General features: G+C 23.3%; 1 protein-coding gene across 3 annotated transcripts in view; it reads left to right on the top strand.

Moving 5' to 3' along the window:
- The window catches only part of LOC128956294 (homeobox protein extradenticle-like), a 149685-nt gene extending 137380 nt beyond the window's left edge, over nucleotides 1-12305 (top strand). For 2 of the 3 annotated variants that reach the window (XM_054301990.1, XM_054301989.1), the window contains exons 4-8: nucleotides 2128-2318; nucleotides 3028-3163; nucleotides 4149-4242; nucleotides 8954-9075; nucleotides 9656-9820. In XM_054301990.1, coding sequence (XP_054157965.1) covers nucleotides 2128-2318; nucleotides 3028-3163; nucleotides 4149-4242; nucleotides 8954-9075; nucleotides 9656-9739 — 627 coding nt within the window. In that variant the 3' untranslated portion in view covers nucleotides 9740-9820. Of the gene's footprint in view, nucleotides 1-2127; nucleotides 2319-3027; nucleotides 3164-4148; nucleotides 4243-8953; nucleotides 9076-9655; nucleotides 9821-12131 lie in introns of those variants that run through there. The other variant, XM_054301991.1, reaches the window with a different exon arrangement.
- Nucleotides 12306-20087: the final 7782 nt, after the last annotated feature.

The following is a 20087-nucleotide window of genomic DNA, read 5'->3' on the forward strand; positions in this document are numbered from 1 at the left end:
ATATTTATATACAGTATATGGTTGGGCCCACCATATAGACTGTCATATAATATATAGATACAGTGTGTATAGCTTGAGTAAAGGCATCTATCTTTCTATCTCTATCTAACTATCCCTCAACTTTCATACTCACTCTCACTGTATGAGTCCGCTCTCTCTCTCTCTCTCTCTCTCTCTCTCTTTCCTACTTTTCATAGGTTTGTGTCGGCCATCACACACACACATCAAAACTCATACATAATATGAAAAGTTCATAGTTTTCTATGTATTTTATATTTTTCTTTGTACTGTACTTTACATATATATATATACAGTATATATGTATACTGTATATGTTATATTGCATTTAATATAAGAATGCCTGCCCCTATACATTGACGACCCCCATCTCCCTTGTATATCACTCTCCCTTATATATATATATAATACTGTACAGCAATATATATAGCCAAACCTGATTGAGTATAAGCCAGGTTTGAATCCTACATAGGAGAGAGAGAGAGAGAGAGAGAGAGAGAGAGAATAGTTGAGTGAAATAGTGATGAGAAAAATGTTATGTAATAACAGAAACAATAGAGTTTTGAAACACACATATAAACACAACAGATGTTATCTTTTCTCTCTCTCTCTATTTTTTGAAATATTATATAAATTTCTTTTAATACAAAAATACCAAACATTTATATATTATATTAAACTTATTATATTTAGTTAGTTATATATATATATATATATATAGTTTACAGGAGTTTTCTGCTGCAATATGTATTACAGTATATATCATATATATATATTGGAGGGCAACTAATATTTGTTGAAAATATATATATATATATAATGTATTTTCTGTTAGTTTATTGGTGTAAATCATTGTTTCATATAATATAATAATTTTGTTTCTTATATTAAATATATATACTGTATTTAGTCGTCAATAATGTGTTTAATTTTGTTTCATAACTGGAGAGAGAGAGAGAAAAAAAAACTATATATACAAATATATATTAGAGAGAGAGAGACTATGATGTCATCTAAGTCTCACTTAAACGGATCATCCATTTGATGGATCGGTATATATTGTGTTTGGTTTGGTTGGTGTGTATGTATGTGTCTGTGCCTTCAATCTGACACTACACTAGACTACTACTACTACTACTACTACTACTACTACTAACACTCACTTTTCATAGATGCAGTGAAAATGGCCAAACATTTGCTAATAATTAGCACACCATAAGCCCATAGAGATAACACTATCCAAAAACACATATACATATAATTTTGAAAATCCGACTACTATTTCACTTGATTTGTGTCTATCTATCTATCTTTAAACACATCATATTATGTATAATTTGATGATACAATTGCTATATGCAATATAATGATCTTAATTATATGATATAATATATGATATATTATATATATATATCTTATACTATCGTCGATAAGTTTATATTATTTTATTATTAATACAATATATTCAAATATTATACAACTTTATTTATAATATATATATTATTAATTGCAATTATTTATATATTTAGTACACAATTATAACAGTACACAATGCTATACAAAATTATGAATTTTTATGTTTTTTTTAAAAAATAAAATATATCAGGTATTAATTTTATATTTAATTAAATTTAACAAATATTAAAATTTAACACAAAAAATAAATTACATAATTTTATTTTATTTTGGTTAAACTTTCACTTAAAAATTTTACATTGAATAATGTTAAGTGTGATACACTATGCGCCATCTATGGCATTATTTGTATATATTTTTACCCATGTAAATTTACTAAATTATTACTACTACTAAATTTACAATTATCTTAAAAATAATATTATTAATAAACTATATATATATATATATATATTAAAACTTTTAAATATATTTAATTTTTATGTAAATTTATTGTTTTAATATTATTATTAAAAGTTTAACGAAAATTCGTGTAAATCAATGTGTATTAGTTATAAATTATTTTTAAATTATTTATGTTATTTAACTATTTAATTATGACACACCTTATGTGTGTTTACAATAGTATTTAATTAATTAATTAAATTTTTGTATTTAATATTTATTTTGATTTTTTTTTATTTTCAATTGTAGGCCTGCAATGAGTTTACAACACATGTAATGAATCTGTTACGAGAACAGAGTCGGACGCGTCCGATAACACCCAAAGAAATTGAACGGATGGTCCAAATCATACATAAAAAGTTTAATTCAATTCAAGTACAGCTCAAACAAAGCACCTGTGAAGCTGTTATGATCCTCAGGTCCAGGTTTTTGGATGCCAGGTATGTGTGTTGTCTATGTGTCTAATGGTCTAGTAGTATACCCTTTAGATATATATATATTAACATTACTTAAACTAGTGGTCGTCATAAACATATAATTTAATGATACATATCCTCATTATTCTGATCATTGATCCCCGATATCCTCTTAATCTCTCTCTCTCTTTAATATAACATTTCAGAGATTTTAGTAATAGATTTTTAGAAATTTGTTGTTTTAGTTAAAAACGGTATTTGATTTTTGTATAAATAACAAACAAACCACCAAAAAAAAAATTATCATTATATTTTATATAATAGATAAATTGTTAAACACTTTAATAAATCTTAAATGAGAGAAAACACACATATATTGATTGATTTTACGTATAATTTAAGTTCAATTAATTTTCAAACATCACTAGTTTATAAAATCGCTAGGATTTTTGTTTAGTTAATTAATTAATTAATTAATAATATTGATTTTATCATTATATAATTATACAATAATAATAATAATAATAATCAATTTCTAGATACTCTATAGTCTACTCTATAGTATTACTATTAGTGAATTTAAACAACTATACAGTAAATATTTCATATTATGAATGTTTATTATTATTATTTTTATTAATTTATTAAATAAATTTTCCTAAAATATTTTATTTATATATATATATTTGGTGTATATTAATGTTTTATTTTTTGTTTAATTATTAAAAAATAGGAGAAAACGGCGAAACTTTAGCAAACAGGCGACAGAAATATTAAATGAATATTTTTATTCACATTTGAGTAATCCGTATCCGAGTGAAGAAGCCAAGGAAGAGTTAGCCCGAAAGTGTAGTATTACTGTATCTCAAGTAAGTTGTAGTCATTAACCGATGATAATCTGTTAATCACTTTTAATCTTAATCTCAATCATAATCTTAGTTGTTATCTAACAAATTATTTGTTGTTAAATCCCCCCACAAAAAAACCCTCCAAATGGCCAGTAATTAGTTGACAACTACTTAACAGATAATGTGTGTGTTTGTATGTATGTATGTATGTATGTGTGTGTGTGTGTGTGTGTGTGTGTATGTGTGTGTGTATGTATGTATGTATGTATGTATGTATGTATGTATGTATGTATGTATGTATGTATGTATGTATGTATGTATGTATGTATGTATGTATGTATGTATGTATGTATGTATGTATGTATGTATGTATGTATGTATGTATGTATGTATGTATGTATGTATGTATGTATGTATGTATGTATGTATGTATGTATGTATGTATGTATGTATGTATGTATGTATGTATGTATGTATGTATGTATGTATGTATGTATGTATGTATGTATGTATGTATGTATGTATGTATGTATGTATGTATGTATGTATGTATGTATGTATGTATGTATGTATGTATGTATGTATGTATGTATGTATGTATGTATGTATGTATGTATGTATGTATGTATGTATGTATGTATGTATGTATGTATGTATGTATGTATGTATGTATGTATGTATGTATGTATGTATGTATGTATGTATGTATGTATGTATGTATGTATGTATGTATGTAGGTGTGTGTGTGTGTGTGTGTGTATGTGTGTGTGTTATTGTCTTTTTTAAAAAAAATTGTCTTAAATTTTTTATTTAAATAATACAAAAACATTTTGATAACTAAAGATATGACACACACACACACGTCATGTAGTTTTTTATGTGGGGTTAATAATAATAATTATTTTTTTGTTAATTTGATATTTACCGGTAGTTGAATTTTAATTTGATTATAAATACTTTATATAAACATAAATAATAATATTGTTGTTGTTTTTTTGGTGGACAGGTATCCAATTGGTTTGGAAACAAGAGAATTAGGTATAAGAAAAACATCGGCAAAGCTCAAGAAGAAGCCAATCTATACGCCGCCAAAAAAGCTGGTAATTAATTGTGACACTTATTTGTCATTTTTTTTAAAATAAAATTATTTTAATATTATTATTAGGCATTAGTACTGTTAGTATTTGATAGTATTATTAAGTTAATCATTGCCTATATATATATATTGAGATATTATATATACATGTTTTATATAAAACACTTGATTTACATTTATCATGTTTGCCACTCACTTGTCTCAATCACATACACACTCACACACACACACTTAATACTCAATATCTACTATATATATCATATTTTAAATGACATTTTATTGATTAATATCATATTTTAAGCGATAGTTGATAGACGACTATATTAGTGTCAATATATATATAAATAATATATAGATAGATATATGTATACAAAAATTTGTATTGACCTCCAATTTTGCGCTAAGATTCTCTCTTTTTCTCTCTCTCTCTCTCTCTCTCTCTCTTTCTCTCTCTCTCTCTCAAAATATTTGTGTGTTTTGTTGGCTTTTTAAATATTTATTTATATATATATATATTTTATTGACATTGAAAGCCATTAAAAATAGCATTTTATTATATTTATTAGTTTTTTTTGTATGTATGTATATATCATATATTTTCTTCATATATGATGATGTAGTAGCTGTTAAGTTATAGTTGTGTTGTTGTAGTTGTAAATATCAAACACATGTCTTATAGATCATGCCTTAAATATATATGGATAGAGAGAGAGAGAGAGAGAGAGAGAGAGAGAGAGAGAGACAGAGATAAAAACAATACATAAATATTTGAATTATGTCTCAGCGGTAGTGGCCTTCTCTTATTACTTCATCTATCAGATCCCTATCCACGTAGTGGTAATCCCTGTCAATCATAAACAATATATATATTTATATTTATTTATTATCAATATTATTATTATTATTGTTAGTATAAAACAATTCATTTTGTTGTTGTTGTTGTTATTTTCAATGACAAATTTAATTTATTAATGATTGACATTTATTTATTTATTTTTTTGTTGGTTAGCTTTTAGCTTAAACGAAAATTTATGATTATTATTATTATTTTGTTTTAATATTTTTTTTGTGCAAAATTCGTTTAATTTAATTACTTAATTTTTTGAAAAATGTTATTTTTTTTTTGTTTTTAATTTATTTATTTTATATATATATTGATAATATAAGAAACTTGATTTAGTTATACATTCAAACAGTATAGACATATATATAAACAACTATTTTCAAAAGTTTTAGTTCAACGAGACATATATTTATTATTTATTAGTATAATTATCATTGAATTTTATATACGATTATATTTTTTTTTTGGGGGAGGAAAAAATAATAACAATATATTTATTTTCTAAAGTTTATAGTTTTGGGACAACAAAAAATATATGACTACTAATTTTCTAGGAAAAAAACTATGATATTATTATAGCTTCAATAACAAAATATTATATATTTATGTAATATTTGTATTTTTATATTTCTATAATTTATATATATATATATGAGTTAAATGTTTAGTCAATGGGCTTAATATACAGTATATGTCTGCAAATATTTTTAGTTGTGTGTATGTTTTTTTTGTTTTATTTTTTTTTGTTGTTGTTGTTGACAATTACAATAGCTTTTATACGCCATATATGCCCATAAATTATGGGGTCTATGCTATGGATGCTATGTACTGATTGTGATGGCAGTCAGACAATAATATCAAATAAGTGAACTGACTATTGTTGTTGTTGTTAGTATTGTCTATACAAATGTTAGGCCGTTTTTCTGGTAAAGACCTTATAGTTTTATATATATATATATAATAATAATAATAATAATAATATAATCTCTATTTTCCATTAACACAAACATATACTGTATATACGGTATGGTATGTTATATAAGCCGTACTATAGTCTAGTATAGACTATAGAGATATGCCAAACCAGTACTAGTAGTAGTAGTCAGCTAACTAATACACAACTAGCTATGCAAGTGTGTGTGCTGTGAGAGCACCGGCCTTATAGCTGCTGGTGCTATAATTTGGACTTAGAGTTTTGAGGCAGTTATGTATGATTATTATTATTATTATTATTATAGAGAGAGAAAGTTTGAGAGTCTGTATTGAAAAGATAAAACTCGGAAAGTCAAAGCTATTTTACTTATGTGTGTTATGTTATGTAATGTAATGTTATGTTATATATATATGTTAAAAGCAAATCTCATTTTCACTTTCATTTTATATATATATCGGTATTTATATATAGGCCTTAGATTTTATATACACTTATATATAATATATATTATAAGTTATATATAATATGATGTGTTTAAATAGTAGGGTATCAACTCATTTACCCCAACTATTATTTTTATTTTTTTCTCACTTTGACTTTAATTTTATATATATTTAATACATTTATATATATGTGTGTCTCAGTCTTAGTATTATTTTTTATTATTATTATTTATATGATTATCATTATTATTATTAGTACTTTTATATTGTATTTATATATATATATGTGAAACGATTCACACACACAAAAAACAATAATTTATTATCAAACAACAAAAAAAGTGTCTTTGAAATCATAAACTAGTTCATTGAAGAATATAATAATAATAATAATAAAAACTAAATAGTTTTAAAGCTTTTTATATTATATTTTATATACAGTATATATTAAAAAATTCATTAATTTGATAAAATATGATTAGCTCTGCTATTTAAACCGGTTAACTACAGTATTATTATTATTATTATTTTATATATATATCATATATATATATAGTTTGGTTAGATAACAAAAAAATGATTATATATATACTGTTTATGTATTACAGTATATAATATGATGATATACTCTGTACAATACAATGACTTTTTTTTAATCTAAACTATTGGACACAATTTTCCTAAATAGACATTAATTTATTGCTATAATATATATTATTTATATATATATATATAGTTAATATTTTATATATATATATTTTTGGGCTTATTTTTCTATGTTTCTGTGTGTGTGTGTTTCAATAATTGTAGTGAATTTAATCAAAATAATTGTACTGTATTTTTGTGTGCAATTGTTTGTGTCTTTCATATATATATGATATGATGAGAGACAACTAGATATATATATATATATAATATTTTTCATAACAATAATAATAATACTGTTTTATACTATTATAGTAATTACTATTATAAATATTAGTATACTTATACTAATAATAATAATAATAATAATAATAAGAGATTCACATACTGTGTGTATAATATATTTAATAAATAAAAGGATTGCTATGGGTTTTGAAAGTCAATACACAAAAAAAATGAGATAAACTTTTTTCAACAATTTTTTTTAAAAAATATATTGTTTTTTGTTTCTCTTTGTTTATAAGCAATTGTTATTTATTTTTTTCTCTGGACTTTAAGATTGAATTTGATTTTTTTTCTCTGTCTATTATTTGTTTGTTTGTTAGTTATATTGTTGACAATAGTTTATTCAATTGAGGCAAATGGCTATTGTTAGGACACACATATAGTATATACTATATATATATACTGTATATAAACAACTACTTTGCAAAATGAGTTTACTATTAATAAATTGTATGGCATTGCAAAATAAAATCATAGATATATCCTATATATATATATATATACAGTAACAGTATATAATAACTAACTATTAAAGTAGTAGTCATTCAATAATATATATATAAAACAATAAGAAAAAACAATTTTCTATCGACAGAGACGACAACAACAACAAAAATTTTAGTTGTATTAGTAGTCAATAGTTTTTTTTATATGTTTTATTTTAGTTGTTGACAACAATTATGTGATGCAATGCAAGCATTTGTGTCCCAATATTTTAATGGCACAAACAATCTCTTATCGGTTCCCGATATTACTTGTCTTTTACTGTGATATAACCCATCTATACATCCATACATACTGTACTATACAAGTAGATTGCAATACAATAAACCATCTCTTAATACATTTGCGATGCCATTTGCTTAATATCTCTCTCTCTCTCTTTCTCTCTCTAACTCCATGTCCTCTCAAAAAATATAAGTCTCTCTCCATCACACCATTTCCTCCCCTCCCTCCCTCCCCCACAAACACACTCTTAAGCAAAAAAGGGTATCTCATTTATCTACAGTTGAGTTGACATTTAGAGAAATGGACTCAACGTTAATACATCAAACCTATTGACATACACACACTCACACTCACACACTAGCCATTACTTTTAGGCCCAAACTTTTTTTTTATAGATAATAAATACAATTAAATAATAGCTAAACATTTTTATTTTTCGCATTGGATTTATTTGCCAATAATTTTCTTTAGCGATAAATAGTTTTTTTTGGTTATATAATATATTGATATATACTGTATATTTGTTTTGTAATTTCAATATTTTATTTCAATGTTTTTTTTTGTTTATTAAATCAATTGAATGACATTTTTTTTCTCTATCGAGTAATTATATATATATAATAAAAGTTTGTCTGTTTTATTTGTTGGTCATAACTGTTGTGTGTATGTGTGTGTGTGTGTGTGTTATCACAAAATTTATATCTATCTATCTATATATATATATATAAGTAATGGTAGACATTGCCTCTATAATAAAAAAAAATCAAAAATCAATCAAAATATATACGTATCCCTATTATATCTATATATATATTTTCATATGGTATATGTATAGCTGGTTCGTCCCCATACGGTTTAACGCCATCATCACAGGGCTCAGGGAATATAATGAGTCCGCCGCCACCACCCGGTAGCTCACAGGATGGATGGTCTATGAATGGTGATTATGGAAGTCAGGTAAAGGCATACCTCAAACAACAAAACAATACAAACAATTAGCAGTAGTAGTAGTAGTATTAGTAGTTTACTTGTATAATACAGCCATTACTGTCAACTAACATAAACTAACTAAACTTTTTTTTAACGTCAATTATAATATTAAATTTTTTTTTTAGTTTCAATTAATTTAGTGGGAAAAAAGTTCCCAATTAATTATGTCTAAAAATATGTCTATAATTGAATTATTTAGGTTTAATGATTTTTTTTTGTTTAAAAATTTTATTTTAATATAGTTATAATTTTAATAGGCAGCAAAATTATAATTTGTTAAGTTTAGTTTATCTAGGTTATATTATCATTAGTAGTAGTAGTAGTAGTAGTATCACCATTGGTAAAATTTTGAATAGTATAGCACCTGTATATATCATTGATGTATAACAGACAGTATAAAATGATGGCTATTTTTTTTAATGAGATAGAGATAAGATAACAATTAAATGTCATAAATATTCAAACCATATATTCAAATAAATTCAAACAAACAAACAAAAAACTATATCTACCATTCCCTCTTTCGCCCCTTTTTTAATAATTATAGGCCCATAGGCACGGAGGCTATTCCTCAGATGGCAGTTCAGGAGGCATGTATGAGACCGGTATGCATCAGGTCTCACCTCTTTGAGAGACAAACAAAACAAAACAAAACAAACAAAAAGTGTTATACACTCCTGACATCACATTTTTTAATTTAAAAAAAAATGTTATATAAAATGAAAATTAATAATTAATAATTAATAATAATAAAACAAAACATTATATAAATATATATATTTAAAAAAATCATTTTTTATTGATTGTGTAATTATTTGAATACTGTATTTCTCTGAAAACAAAAATTATTTGATAATAATGTAATAATAATAATATTGTGCTTCAAAAATAAATAAAAATAAAATAAATAAATGTCGATCTGAGGTGAGCTTTAATTTTTGTTGTTGAAAATAATGTCAATTATTTTTTTTATAAATATTTTTATTTAATTAAACTTTTTTTTGTTGGTTAATAATATGTGTAATACTGTAGTCATATATATATATATATATATATACTGTATATGTATTGATTAGGTTATATATTGTGTGTGTATATACTGTATATGTGTGTGTATTTTGAGTTTAATCACTTATTTTTTTATAATTGAATTGACCTAAAATGTCATATTTTTCTATTATAATTATTTTTAAATATTATAGATTTGTTTATAAGTTATATTGACTTTTAATTGGGCTTTAATTACTATTTCTTAATCAAAATGATTTTATCAAAATAATAGCCTTTAATATAATTTTTTTTTTAAATTTCTCAATATTTTATATGACGTGAATATTGCCATTGACTTTAATATAAAGTTTGAGAATCTATTGTTATTATTAAAAAAAATAAACTTTAAAATAATAGCAACAAAATCCATCAACAGTTGACCAAAAAATAAATAAATAAATATTTTTGTTTTTTATAGATGTTATGTAATGTATTGATAATATATATAAGTATATAAATAAGGAATGTGTTATACTAAGCATTATTGTATTATTGTATTATTATTTTTAGTTTACACTCAAATACCTTTTATATATATATAATAATAAAAATATTTTTTTGGACAGTTAGCTTAGGCTAACACATTTAGACTATACACATATTATACACTAAAGTATTGTGTAGCCAAAAAAAAATAATAATAAAATAAAATAAGTTTTAGTGTATTTTTAAAAACTTGATGACATCAACTCATTATTGCTCTCTCTCTCTCTCTTTTTCTCTCTCTCTTTGCTCTCGAAAAATGTTAGATTAAATTATATTAATGTTTTGAGAGTCGATTATATCAGTAATGGCTGTGTCCAGTATATACAGTATATATATAGTAAACCCAGAGATCAAAACTATATATATATATATAGTATATATGTTTGAAAAAAGTGTGTATGAAATAAATTCAACAATAATTGAGGCCTAAATTCAATTTCTTTGTCACAATACATCATTTATGCCCTTAGTTTTGCTAACTTTTCTATATATATATATATATATATAATATACTATACTGTATATGGTTTGTGCCGTTAGCTTATTTTTTTGACTATTCAATTACAATAACATATTCTGTACTATACAAGTATACACAACAATATATATATATATATATATATATATATTTAATATTAAATATACTGTTGTATATTACAAGTATTAAAAATGCTATATGTCTTGGCCCTGTCATCAGATATTACACTTACATTATTAGTGTATTACAACCTCCTCCCCCCCCTAAAACCCGATGATCTTTAACAACATAGGGTTTACAACACACTTATGTCTATCACTTTTTTTGTTGTTGTTATTATAAATACATTGATATGACTGATACAATATGTATGTATGTATCTCTAAGTTGTTTAGTGGCAAACCCTGGCAACACTTATATATATATATATATATATATATATATATATATATATATATATGTGTGTGTGTGTGTCTAGTAATTACAAATATATATATACCCCCAAAAAAATTATATAGAAAAATAAATTTGTTGGGCACACACACACACACATACATACATACAAACAGTAGCCGTTTATATAGTGATATTGTTATTGAAAGGCAAACTAAATTAACTTTTCTAATCAATCAAATAATAGTCACGTTTTATGTTTGCAGTTAGTTTGCATTATTATTATGTAATATACATATATTTATTATAAATATCTCTAAACCTTTCAAAACATACACACACACAGAGAGAGTTTATAACTAACTAATAAATAGTAGCAAACTTTGTATAGATAGAAAAAAATGTATTATTATTATTATTTATATAATTCAATGTATATATATATATATATATATATACTGTATATGACTACCATATAATGATGATTGCTTATACTATACATATACACATGCTATTTGCATATTATATGTTTTTATGCTATAATATAATATATATTTTTTAATCATATATAAATTTATTTTTAATATATTGTTTTTTCTCTTTCTCTATGTTTTAGGTTGCGATGACCTACAGCCCTCCTGGTGTAAATAGTCCTCAAAAAACCCCCTCCCATCAGCCCTCATATACCACACATATTTGAAACACATTTACACATAGATACATACATACCTACACACACACACACACATACACACCAACAACAACAACAATATATATATATATATATGTTTTCATCTCTCAAAATATAAATAAATCCTAATCTCTATATTAAAAAAACAAACAAAAACTACATATAAAACAATGTGGAAAAAAAGTCATCAATAACTTCAAATGTGAAGACAACTAACTAATATTATATTGAAGACTCGAGATATATATATATATAATAAATAAATTAATTATTATTATTATTATTGAAAATTAAACAACAAAAAAATTGAGAGACCGGAAAAAAATTACTGGAAATTCAAACAACTATTCAATTCAAAACTATTCATTCATTTATCATCCATTCATCACCAAAAAAATAAAAATCAAATCAACTCAACAAACATCTCAACCAACAATTTTTTTTAAAGGTTTTTTTCAATAATAATAATAATAGTAATAATAATGATAAGTATTGTAATAAAACTATTTGAAAAAAAACTTATTTATGAAAATATGTGTTTATGTGTGTTTATGTGTATGATATAAACAGATAATATTAATAGTACTAAATTAAAATGTGTTTTTATAATTGAATTGTTTTTTTTAAATCATCTGATAAAATATTTTAATAATTTTCTAATACAATATGTTTTTTTAGGACAAACAAACAAGAGTTTCAATGAAATTACAAGTTTTTATTTTTATCAAATATAACACTATAGTCTAAAATTCTAGCTTTTTTACTATCAATTGGTTTTTATATATATATATAATATTTATAATATATGTTTGACATTCCAGTGACAAACCATAAGTTAATTGATTGATATTATAGATAGAAATTAAAATAATTATTTTTTTTAAAACACATTTTTTATTGCTAAACAATTATTATTATCTGTTTATTGAAATTTGAAATACAATTTGAATTATACCAGTACATACAAACACATATTTTCTAATATGGTGTATAAAAAATACAAAATTTAATACAACAAAAATACAAAATTGATAAATGTTAATTTTTCTAAAAAAACAAAAATCACCCAGACACACATTATTGTTTTTTTTATATAAATATAATTATTATTATGATTATTATTAGGTGCCATATACTGTATGAGACACACAAACTCACAGTTTTTTTTGTTTGTTTTTTTTGTTGATAATTATTTATTTTTTTTGTGGAAAAATAATATAATCATATTATTTGATGAATGCAATGGTCTCTCATAATATATATATACAAAAATTTTGAATATTTAGATATATATATATTGAATATATATCTATAAATTGTATGTCAAGTCTCTTTCAAACTAAACATTGAAACTGTATTTTGAGTCATAAAATAGCAAACTATTGTTAGGACTGTATCATTGAATTAACATTTTTTTAGTTGAATTTTTTAACATTTTTAATAATTTAATATTTTAATATAATAATAATAGTAATATAATCGAGATTTAATGATGATATTTTGTATTAAATTTTAAGTTTAAATAAGACAAATACATTATTAAAAAAATTGGTGCAAATATCCACTCAAAATGTTTAATATTTGAGATTTTATATACAAATATTTTATATATATATAGTTAAAGAGAGACCTATCGTCAAAAATATTTTTATTATTATTATTATTATTTAAGTTTTTTAATATGAAATCATTTTTTCCATCAAAAAAATAAAAAATTATTGATAATTATTGAATACAAAACACGACGAATTGAAATATTTAATAACTTTTTTATTATTGTTTTATTATTATTATTATTATTATTTGTATAATAAAGTTAAAAATAAATATGTGAAAACTGCGAAACTACTATGTAATACAATAATAACATTTTATAAAAAAATTATATATATATATATATAAATACAAACAAACAAACAAAACATTAAAAATCTATACAAACAACAACAACAACAAAAAAACATCACATTTTATCAATTAGTAAGCCATTAAATCCTATGTTTTTTATTTCAAACAAAAAATGGTATCATTATTTCAATTTTAACGACACATTTAATGGTATTTTACTCTATATATATATATTTAATATAATATATTATTATTATTATTATATATATAAATATATTTAAAACAAAATGATTTTATTATTATTATTATTATTAATTAATTAATTAATTATTATTATATTATTAATTTTTTCAGTTATTGTACAAAAATTATTTAATTCATTACCATATAATGCTATAATGAATTTATTGATGATAAAAAAATGATGAAAAAATTGTTTTTAATAAATACTATGTAAACAAATTATTTGATGTTTTAGATATTAAAAAAAAATTATTGATAATAATAAGGATTACAAACAAAAAGAGTTATTGTAATTCAAATCAATTGCTTCATTTGCTAAATAAAAATTAATTATTATTATTATAATTATTAAAAATTGAAAAATTTTATTTCCAATTATTTTTCTATAATATTTTAATTATTTTCTAAAAATAAAAATTATTAATTAGTAAACTATAGTATAGTATAGTATATGGTATACTATTACTAAAGGATATTAGTAAGTAATATAAATATAAAATTTATATATACTGTATATATTGTTTGTAGAGCTCATGTATATTATAAATTACATGACCATTGACTACTACTACTACTACTACTACTGGTACATCCAATTTTCTGGCCAACACATGGTACGTATATATACAGTACTAAATAAACAATATAAACTTATATGATATACTGTATATATATATATATATAAAATAAGTTATAATTTGTTATATTATTAGATTTACAAAATGCTACTACAATGTGTACTTAACTATTATATTTTGTACTACTAGTGCAAACATACAACAACAACAACAACATGTCAAGCAATTTCATATATATATATATATATATATATCATATAAGTTTATATATTGTTATTTATATCTATGTATGTGTTATTAAGTGTCACAAAATATAACATCTAAATTGTGTTGTTATGATTTTCATTCATTCAAATGTCTACTACTATAATCTCTGAACTAAACTAAACACAAACAATCAAAAAAAAGTTGTTATTATTATTTCAAATAGTTTCAAACATATTTAGATATATAGATAAAGTTATATATATTTTCTATATGTGTGTGTGTGTGACAAACTATAATAACTATATTATATTTTTTTTTGTAGAGATAGATAGATAGATAGATTAGTTTAGATTTGTTAATATACTATAGTATAGTATATCAATAGCATAGACTGACACTTTGATTATCATTGTATTTATATAGTGGTATAGGTTTCACTACTCAAAAAACTATTACTACTACTACTACTCATAATAGTCAAAACAATTTGTTGTTATTATACTATATTTATTGATACAGTATTATGATATCTATGATATATATATATATTTAGATCAATTGGTGATCATTTACAACAATAACAACACTAACAATAGTTATACTACACTGATATATATGTCTAAAAAGTTTAGGACTACTACTACTACTACTACTAAAAAAAATTGATATAATGAATGCCAATTACACCTTCACTTTTTTGATAGATTTTATTTTATATATATTTTTCTGAAAATTATTTTTAAAGTTTTGTTTGGGTGAGGGGGGCAATCATATTATGGCCATATTTTTCAGTGGTCTATTCAACTAACACACACACACACACACACACACACACACACACACTCACTCACACATCAAATGAAATGACAATTTAATATGTATTAAGTGAATGTTCAGTCAATGAGATTTGTTATCATTATTTGTTATCAATGATTATTTATTTTTAGTTTTTTTTGTATAATATATAATACATCTTATTTGTCAAATATATATAACAACTTAATTTACACACAAAACTGTTTATATATTTTTTTGTGAAAAAGTTTTATTTTGTTGTTATGAAAAGTTTTTTATTTGCAATTTTTACAATGAAAATAATAGAAACATATTTTATACAAAATATAATTTAGTTGTAATACTGTATATATAAGTTTTTTTTGATTATTATTTGCTACGCAAACATTATTACAGTATTATTATTGTTAGTATTATTGTTATATATATATATAAATATAATTTGTGTTTAATAATAATAATTCAATTCAATAACAGTACACAAATTCAATATTATATTAATATATTTATTATTATTATTTATTATATTATTTCTATAAAACCAAATAACAACAACAACAACAAAACAAATTAAAAATTAAAACAAAAACAAAATATTTTAATATAAATATCATTACTGAGACTGTAAGGTATTTTTGATATTTTATTTTTTATTTCCAAAATAAATTAGATATATTAATATAAATTTCAATATAAACAACAACAACAACAACATAGAAAATTTCAAATAGAAATTCAAATGATATGAATATTTGCTACAAATTTTTTTTTTTATAATTATTATTATACGACTAAAAATTTCTATATAAAATTATATTTGTTAATTATATTTTTTAATTTTATTATTTTATTAAAAGTCAGATATTTTCAACAGCAAAATGTTTCAAAAATTATATATATATATATATATATATGTATATCAATCTGAAATTGCCGGTCAGCCGGTTGTTCCCCCAATATATATATATATATATATATAACAGCAGCGGTTTGGTTACCAGCGGGGGGTGGCGTCACTATAGAATACCCCCCAAAACTGAACCCAATAATATATATATATATAAGTGAAGTATTGTATTGAGCATATATATATATATATATAGTCTGAATTTTATTGTATAAGTATATATATCTATCTATATATATAATGGGGAATTCGGTATATAACCCCGGAGCTACACCTGAAAAATAAATTATTTTTATTTTATTTTTCTACTGCTGCTGGTGCTGACGATTCACTCATCTAATGTTACCATTGGATAACTGGTATCTGTTTTTTTTGTGTGTTAGTTAGTTGGTAGACAACACACACACACACAACCAGACAACAGTACGTATATGTGCTGTGTGTGTGTGTGTGTGTGTTGGGCTCATCCCTGACAGCCACACGTTTCCATATGTCTGTATATACCTGTATATGCATTAACTTATGTATGTATATATATATTGTACTGTATATTCACTTTTATATATATATGAATTATATAAAAGCAACCAAATCCGCCCATTTTAATACCTGTCCCGCTGTTTCAATACTATACATGCATTGAATCGTATGAATGCAATTAATGGTAGCTCTGAGTCGATGTAATTTTTTTCATATATAATATTATGTCATATTATATATATATATAGCTATAGACTATTTTTGTACTGAATATATTCACAGTATATATATTTAAAAAAAACATTTTAATCATATCATATATTTTTTTGTGGATAAATTTCTAGTGTTTTTCTAACTAATATACTATTATTTTTAATCACAAATTTGTGAGTAATTGACCAAAGTTTTTGTGGTGTGTGTGTGTCCTAAAAAATACTTGTGTGTGTGTGTGTGTGTGTGTGTGAGCTTTAATATAGCATTAATAGAGTTGATTAGTTAGTTAGTTAGATAGATAGTTAGTATAGTAGTTAATCGTGGGGTATGTCTACCAACAAAAAAAAACATGTAGCACTTTAGCAATTTATAAAAGCCATATATAATTTGTGTGACTGTCTATGTGTGTGTGTGTATGTGTGTCTCACTACTACTACTGTACTGTATATGTGTAATACTAATGAGGATTTTTATCTAATTATCACAATTGCTTTATTGCTATTCTCTCTCTCTCTCTCTCTCTCTCTCTCTCTCTCTCTCTCTCTCTCTCTCTCTCACTCACTCACTCACTCACTCTCACTATCTTTTCTATCATTTACTGTCTCTATAATGCTATCTCTACATTGCTTACTCACTCACTCACTCTATACAAAATTAACTAGTTTATTTTTCTAAATGTTATAAATATGTTTTACCTAGAATTACTCGATTACTGTACTTGACATACCAGTGTATGTGTGTTATACTGTATTGAAAAATAAATTACTAAAAGTTTTGAAAAACATTTTTTTAAAAGGTTTAATTGTGAATTTGTGATATAATTTATATATATATGATATGATATACAATAACAGTACAATAGTAATAATAATAATCACATTTTCATTAACATATGATATTTTATTGGATTTTAAATTAGAAAATAAATAAATAATAATTTATTTAGTTTTTTTTTATTAGCCATAAATGTCAATAGTGTTTCAATTATTAGAAAAATATTGTAATTTATTAACTATGATATTGTATGTACAGTACAATCAATTTTTCATCATCAAATAATCAAATTATTAAACAATATGTCAATCAATTAGATTGTAAATTGCAAATATATTTTTGTTGGTACTTTTATATTGATATTTAATGGTATTTTTGTATCTAAAAATTTTTTTATCAAGATAAATTTTTACCTCAATTTGTCTATACAATGTGTTTGAATAAATTGAGTCAAAAAAATTTTTGTCAAATCATAGCAAATAAATTTGTCACTAATTTGAAGTGAAAGTTATAGCCAAACATAACTCATAATATAACTCTATATATAACTTATATATAGATATATATTGAATATAATAATAATTAAAAATTGATTTTAAATATGTTTTGCTCTTATTTTTTTTTGTTTGTTAGACATATACTGTAATAAAAACAACAATAATAATTATAATAATAAATTGAAAGCTATTTATTTAGGTTTATTTGAATGAAATAAATTTTAAAAAATTAAAAGAAAAAATGCAAATAAAACGAAATGTCTTTACAAAAAAAAAAAAAAAAATAAAAACGAAATGCCATTTAAAATGCCTCCGCCTTTGACTTTCAAGTCAGTGAAAGACTGTTTGAAAGTTTTTTTTTATTTTTAGTTTTTGACTTTAATTATTAGTGTTTCTAAATGTTGGGAGGGTTTGGTTATAGTTTGTATGTGTATATAGTTTGAGGAAAGGTATGTATAAAGTAGAGTATATATATATATATATATGTACTGTATGTATATTGTTGTCGAATTATAGTTAACAACATATTTTTAAAAACTATTAAAAAGTTTATTTGAAAGGAAAGTGCTTTTAAAATAAATGAAACTATTTAGGGAAACGAATGGCCGGCCTATTCACACAATTATTGTATGACGACTTTCCTTATATGTATGTACAGTATATATATATATATATATATAGTGTATGTCCCGGAGCACTGTATGTACATACTATGTAGTGTATGCATGCATTTTTGATAGATAGATGGACAGGTAGATAGAGTTTTTGAGTAGTAGAATTGGGAGTGAATGAGAGAGAGAGAGAGAGAGAGAGAGAGAGAGAGAGAGAGTCAAAAAGTTATGGGGTATTCGCATAGGAATAGGGTATATGTATGTGCGCTCATCATCATCTCACTTGAGCAGCTATAGTCACACACATACACACCTACCGGCCCATACATACAGCCAGGCATATATGCATTTAATAATAATAATAATATGTGAGCTGTTAGGCCATTAACGTCAAGGCCGTCCGCAACATTATAATTGTGAACTTTTATAATAATAATAATAATAATAATATAAAAAAACACACGTTTTCTGCCCAATACCTGAGCCGTCCGTCCGTCCCGTTTCATACACTCATAGCACTCATACAGTACTCATATTAGTAGTAGTAGTCATTTGTGTCTCCCATTCCCCATACAATATAGCATTATATTTACTGTATAGAGAAAGAGAGAGACAGACAGTACTATACAACTACTAAGCATTTGTTCGCTTCGGTGGTTCACTCAGTGCTTCAGTGCCTCTCAATTGTATAGACAACTGACTGTTACAACCACTTGAAGACCTCTTAG

This window comes from Oppia nitens, unplaced genomic scaffold (assembly GCF_028296485.1).
Source record: "Oppia nitens isolate AA-2021 unplaced genomic scaffold, nextdenovo-longstitch-racon4-pilon3 scaffold2_pilon_pilon_pilon, whole genome shotgun sequence".
Taxonomy (NCBI): domain Eukaryota; kingdom Metazoa; phylum Arthropoda; class Arachnida; order Sarcoptiformes; family Oppiidae; genus Oppia; species Oppia nitens.